The sequence below is a fragment of the Numida meleagris genome, chromosome 4 (assembly GCF_002078875.1).
Source record: "Numida meleagris isolate 19003 breed g44 Domestic line chromosome 4, NumMel1.0, whole genome shotgun sequence".
Lineage (NCBI taxonomy): Eukaryota > Metazoa > Chordata > Aves > Galliformes > Numididae > Numida > Numida meleagris.
In genome coordinates, this window is record NC_034412.1 from 87450113 (window position 1) to 87456890 (window position 6778).

General features: G+C 44.6%; 1 protein-coding gene across 13 annotated transcripts in view; it reads right to left on the reverse strand.

The window, feature by feature from the left end:
* The window catches only part of ABLIM2 (actin binding LIM protein family member 2), a 132389-nt gene extending 126151 nt beyond the window's left edge, over window positions 1-6238 (reverse strand). For 12 of the 13 annotated variants that reach the window (XM_021395347.1, XM_021395340.1, XM_021395346.1 and 9 more), the window contains exon 1: window positions 6051-6238. In XM_021395347.1, the coding sequence (XP_021251022.1) occupies window positions 6051-6090 (40 nt within the window). In that variant the 5' untranslated portion in view covers window positions 6091-6238. Of the gene's footprint in view, window positions 1-5745; window positions 5902-6050 lie in introns of those variants that run through there. The other variant, XM_021395330.1, reaches the window with a different exon arrangement.

A 6778-nucleotide genomic window follows, 5' to 3' on the forward strand; every position in this document is an offset into this window, starting at 1 on the left:
CCTCTCATCAAGGGTAACACCAGCAACGTGGCCAGCTCCTGTAGTTTTCTTTGGTCTCTGTGCCCTACACCATCATATACACGCAGCCTCAAAGATTAGATCCTCTGCTTCTGCACTGTATCTAAAATAGTAACCAAGAGGTTGTTTTAATGTTGCTGATTTGCAAAGCCAAGAGAAACACAGGGGCAAGGCAAACTCTACCAGGCTATGGAAAGTGAACTTGTCAGCTGAACTCTTTTAAAGCCCCTTGCTGCTCCATTACAAGGTAAAGAATAGAAATGACTTGCAGATCCAAGCAAAGTTGGCAATACTGAGAACACCAGCAGGAAGGGAAAAGGGCTGTAGAGAATCTGTAAACTGAGCAAAGTAAACAAAAGGAACTGAGATGAAAACAAAGATGAAACTGGAAAAATATTTTTCATGACTTCTAGAGCATTCACATCACTTGAAACTGCAATATTGCAACAATCTGGGATTTATAAACACACCTCAGTGAACCCTTGACAAGAGTAAAAATAAATCAAGCACAATCTTGTCTCAGATCAAGAACTCACTGAATTAAACACTGCATATATATATATATATAGCCTATTCATTTAGCCCCATTTAATGTTGCTTAGAGGGTAAGATCCCAGGGCTTACTTAGAAATCAAGTAGTTAAATGCCTTACATATTACCTCTGAGGCTTACTTCTACCTGTGAATCCACAAGCCACATACCTGAGAGAGGAAAGAGCTGCAATGACCTATTTTCTGAAGTGGCAAAAGCTCATGTGTGACATACTCAAGCAGAACAGGTTCTTTGACTTCTTCTGCATAGGATAGGCATCAATTCTTAACTCCTACTTCTTCTCCAAGGATTTCACCATGTGAACTGTGTCATAGGGATTTACTTCGTTACCCTTTGAAACAGGCTCAAAGAAAAGCGACTGCTGTGCGCTTACTGCTCCAGAATTATTCTGTATTCAGTTATCTCACTCTATAAACCACTAGAGGTGAGGATTTATATATACATACATATATATCTATTATCCCCCAAAACACACTAGGCAAGAGGGAAGAGGAAGAACATGGAACATTCACATTTCATCCTCTCTTGATGGATCAGATTGACCTGTGTTAGAAATGACATGACAGAAGAGATACTTGAAAACTTACAAGGAACTGGATGCTGTATTTGTGCACAATTAGTGTGCAGTCATAACTAAGGTTCCACACTTGCTCCTTATATCTGTCACGAGGAGAAGTTTCGTTCTGTTATGCTTAACAATTACAAAATCACTTAATTCTAAAAATTATGTTTTCTAATTAGCAAAAAAAGAATCTATATTATGGGAACACTGGAGTCTTTTAAAAATATCTCTAGTGATATCTTTTAATTCAGGAATGTTTATTTTTCATGGCTAATTGCAGTTAATTTTTTTTTTCTTCACTATAGAACGGCCAACTTGTGCTACAGTTGAAGGAAAATCTCCAAAATAGAGATATTGATCAATTTCACTAATGCCAGGAGAAGAATTATTTGTTTTTGCAGAGAAAGGGAGAAAAATGGCTCCTAAAGCAGACAGAACTAATCACTGAATGGAGCTTATATTCCTCCCACAATCCTTTCTAAAATGGAGAAATAAATAACTGTGGTTCCTGCAAAAGAAGACTCCATCTAGATTTCACAGCACGAGCATCAACTAACCAGCTGTGAAAAATCCCTCCAGCATTTCAGACAGTAACAGCTCAGGGCCCTGACACACTGCTAATAGATCTTGACATGGGGAATAATCTAAATTCGGAAATATTTGCCTGAAGTATATATTTAAAGATGCAGACAATGAGCCAGCAAATTGACCAATAATCTCAGAGCCCTTTCCACCCCACTCCATGTGAATGAATGAGGGAGGAGCAGCAGCACTCCACTTCCACCCAAATATGATTAATTCACTATAGTGATTGCTTTGCTTGAAAACCTCCCCCATCAAGACTGGGAAATGCTGCTCTGAGCTTCCAGTTACAAACAGCAAGGAGAGATGCATTTCCACAGCCTGGATTTGGGGGTCTGTGAAGTGTAAAATGGGAATGATTTGCCAAAGCAGGGAAAACTGCAATCAGAGTTCCATAACTTTCCTTGCTACTGGCCAGTCCATAGCACAGAATGAGGGAAAAGAGGGAGAAAGTTAGCTCAGTAGCCATACCTTAATTGACTTTTCAACTTTTCTTTTTTTTTTAGCTCTTTACTTTTCTTAGCCCTCTATTTAATGAGAAAGTAGAATATTCGGCATTAAGTATGTAAGACATTAATGCCCTGAGAAACAGAACCGAGATAATTTTGCCAGCGTGCAGAACTGGCAGCCAGCTGCACGCAGACGTGCAGCCATGCTGGGTACTCAGGACTGCACAATTATTACACTGCAGATGGGCAAGAAGCAGAGATGGCTCACAGACATACATCCAGGTTTGCTGAAGCAGAACTAGCCACCTTTCCTGTCTGAGCAGTGCTTGGGACATCCTGCAATCAGAAGTTTCAGCTGATGCAGTTATCTCCTGGTAACCTTTTCCTACCTATTTCATTTTCTCATAGCACTGCTTTATATTCTTACCAGCTAACAACATCATGCTATAGAGAATAATCTTCAACCAAAAAATACATTGAAGAAGCGTAAGATACAGCTTCCTTGTATATTCCATGCAATTCAATTTCAGATCAATAATTACCATCAGGAAACATGTGCCATTGCTGATTTTTTCAGGGGTATTGTACCATGGCTAAAACAGTAAGGAAATGAAGTAGTTCTAAGTCTTTTTAATTAGAAAACTTCAAGGACTGTGTATTTTGATCTATGCACATATATATTTTATTAGCTGGTGAACTCCAAAGCAAGGAGACCTCTTGCTTCTCCCATCCAGTAATTTAATGCTCTCTTCTACCAGTGCTCAAAGCAAAGAGCTGAAAGTAAAACAGTGTAGCTAACTGTAAAATATACTACAGCCTAAAACAATCACACTATTGTTCCAATTGGCATATTTGCATGTGAACTTTGAAAAGGAATTAAACCTCCTGCCGGCTCAGCAAACCTGTGGGACCAGCCTGTGCAACCAGTGCTGCCATGATCTTGCTCCATTTGGGTTGTGAAACTCCACCATCTGCTCTCTGACCTGCACAACCAAATTTTCCCTCTAATGGAGCAGTTTAGAGACTAAATAACCACATGAATTTGTGTCATGACATCTAATTTAATCCAATCTAATTCACATTGTACATAATTAGCTTTGTGATTCTTTTTGCACTTAGATAATCGACACCATGATATAGCCTATTTCTGGGAACTGATGGGAACCTAGTTTTTTCAATTTGAAATTTTTAACCTACTTTGTTCTTCTTGCTATGATTCCAAGATGGCAAAGAACTGAACTGCCAGACTGATCACATTATTATAAATTCGCGAGATACACCTGGAATCCTGAATATACAGTCATTCCATGCAACTCTCCTAGGTAAAAGGCATTGTAAGTGGGCCTTCGCTTAAAGTATTTTCAGCCAAAATCAGAGGAAAGTATATGGAATTCAGCTGAGGGGAAGTCATGTGTAAGAAAATCTAAATATGACATAAACATAATACATGTGAGCTGTGTTTTCCTACGCCACATGATCATATACATTCTAGGTTTAAAACTATACCATGAATCTGTAGTTCATTAATACAGAATGACATTTTAAAGTACATATTATTGGGCCATTATTATAATACCAAATAGAAACATTAGTATATCTAAAGCCAAACATTATATACAGAGGACATGGACTGAGCAAAGGTTTCTGGAGCAGCAAGCACAGATCTACAGAGGTTGGCTTGACTGATTTTACTACCAAGTTTCACCCTTATTTTCTTTGCAGAGACAGAGACATCCTTCTGTTACAGTACCATCACAAAGTTTTGAATTACAGCCTTTCCAGAGTAATTCTGGTGGGAAATTTTTGTAAACAGTAATTTTACTCAAGCAAGTTGTGGCATTACATTTGTTGTATGATACTTGCCCCATTGACGTTAATGGAAAATTTCCATTAACTTCAGAGAGAATGGGTGAGATCCTCACATTTAATTTATTGTAGAAATTGACTGCAAATTGTTTACACAGTCCACACAGACAGGCAAAAGGAAAAGCTGGAAACATCAAAGCTGAAGCGATACTGAAAACCAACGCTCCTAAACTACCAGTTATACTTTCAAATGAGAGCTAGGAACTCTTGGGGAAGGGGGGGTTCACTCTTATTCCCAGGCTGTTATTTTTATCTTGGCTCTGTTCATTTTTGCTGTTTTTTTACAGCATGTTTGGTGCAATTACAGAGACAGAACTGTGTCAAGTCTCATCTGCACTGTTACCCGCTAACTCTTCTTCTGGGTTTATAACTTTGCAACCTATTGAATTTGTGTTTAAAACATTCTCGAGATACAACTCTGGAATTTTCTACTCCCTCTACCAACCTCAGTTCAACTGCTACAGAATTTAAATGTTTCACAGTATTGCATATTCTTCCACTGGAGATTACAGCCTGGTAACAGGATATGATCCTGTGTGCGACTTTAATCATTTCCAATGCAGATGCCACCATTTATGTTAACCATCTAGATTCCTTTAATGTCAGAGGAAAGGCTCAGGATTTCCATCCTTGCTCTGCTCCCACCTGTGTCCCTATGCACTTGCCCCAGCCAGGGCTCTCCCCCAGGGCTGCAAACACAGACCACACAGGAGCACAGCTGACAGGAACACAGGGCAATATCAATGCTTCCAATAGAGGAAATGCAAAGCTGCATTTTGATCTGAAGTCCCCAGCAGGTGTTTGACCCCAGGTCTCACACTGCTCTAACAGGGAGCAATGCCCCTCGTTGTTTGTGCTGCGCTCCCTCTTGGCTTGCTGCGAGGATGTGGTGTGATTAAGCGTGTTGACATACAGAGTCAGCACGTAATTGTAGCTATTCCACGTCTCCTTGTCGTTGTGGCAGAGGGTATATTTAGCTGCTACTGTTATGCTCAGAAATGAAATATACAATCAGCTCCCAAAGCCTCCCCTTTCCCTAAGCACAAGCCTGTGTTTGCCTTAAAGACTGTAATATTTGGCGATCAGCTGCGCTCTGAAGCAACCACCCCTCTGTGCCACCCGATGCAGACAAATGCTGAATTGCTGGAAAACACAATTCCGAGCCAGTTCTCAAATACTGCTTGTGTCACGGCATGAATTACTTTCGCATCGCCCTAGGCAACTGGATCTCCTGCGTGGAAATCCTACCCGAGGTTCCGATGAAATCTCCGTGATTTTCCCCTCCGCTGCCACCACGCTCGGCCAGGAGCAGAGGCCGAGCTCTCACCCCAAACACCCCCATCCGAAGAGCCCGGGGGATGCGGGAGGGGCAGAGGGAGGACGCAGCCCCACACACCCCACACACCCCACACACCGCCGGGGCAGCGGCTGCCGAGCCCACCCGGGGGGCTCCCACCGGGGCTGCGGGCGGCGCCCGGGGCGAGAGCGGCCCCGAAGGAGCACCCGGCTCGGCACGATCTCCGCGACATCCGCAGCTTCCCTTGCGCTGCGACAGCGACAGCTCGCCCAGGAGATGCACAGACATCCCATTTTTTTTTTTAATTTTTTTTTTTTTAATATTCCAAACGGGCAGTCCTCAGTTCGCTCCCCCCGCGCCGCACCGCGACAGACCCCAGCGCTCTCCCCAGCCCCGGGCAGGGGAGACTCGCCGCCTACCTGTGCCGGTGCTCATGGCGTGCAGAGGGGCAGTGCCCGTCGCCCCGCTCCTCTCCTCTCCTCTCCGCTCCGCCGTCACCGCGCCCCCGCGGGCGGCACCGGGCCCATCCCCGCCCGCCGCCCGCAGCGGGACAGGCGGCTCCGCCCCGCCGCCAGGTGCCCGCACCCCCGACACGGCCCCGGCGCGGCGGGCACCTTGGGAAGTGTAGGCAGCCCCGCGGACTACATCCCCCTCCGTGCCTTGCTGCTCCTGCTGGTTCGCTGCTACTGCAGCCCCCCACCCCCTCCCCGCAGCCTGTTCCCACCTGCTGCCCTGCGCTCCGCGGCTGAGGTCATCTGCATCATCCTGCCCTGCTGGTGCGCGGCTGGTGCACACGCCAAAGCAAGCCAGTGCACAGGTGCTTTAGCATGTCCCCCGATGCCTGGAGAATGAAGATGAGGTTGTTTGTGCTGTTCCTCGGCTCGGCCTGCACTCCAGGCAGCACTTCACCACAGACGTCTGGCAGTGCGTCTGGATATTAAGGAGAAAGGCAGCACTTTCTGGAGCAGGTGAACTCTCATCGATTCTTTGTATGGGAAATGAAGAAGACTCGCAGTGGTTTATGGAAGCCAGCCTACCCTTCAGCTGTCTAAAAATTAACTACTGTAGCTTTAGTAGAAACTGTGGTTAAAAAAAAAGAAATCAAACATCCATTTTAAGAAACCTAGATAACTCCAGCTGCAATTACATAACACAGCCTTACACAGCTCCTCTTGTGCTGAGCTCAGGATCCAGGGCAGCTCAGTGTTGCAATGGGAGGAAGCAGGACTGTAGGTAAAAGCTGCTTTGCACTCAAATGAAGCAAATCCAGGACTGAGAGCACCTGGAGATAATTAGTACCAGCAGGAAGGCTATGAACCTACAATAAGGATGAGACAACCCAGGCTGCTCTGGGGGGGTGGATGTGGATGTGGATGTGGATGTGGATGTGGATGTGGATGTGGATGTGGATGTGGATGTGGATGTGGATGTGGATGTGGATGTGGATGTGGA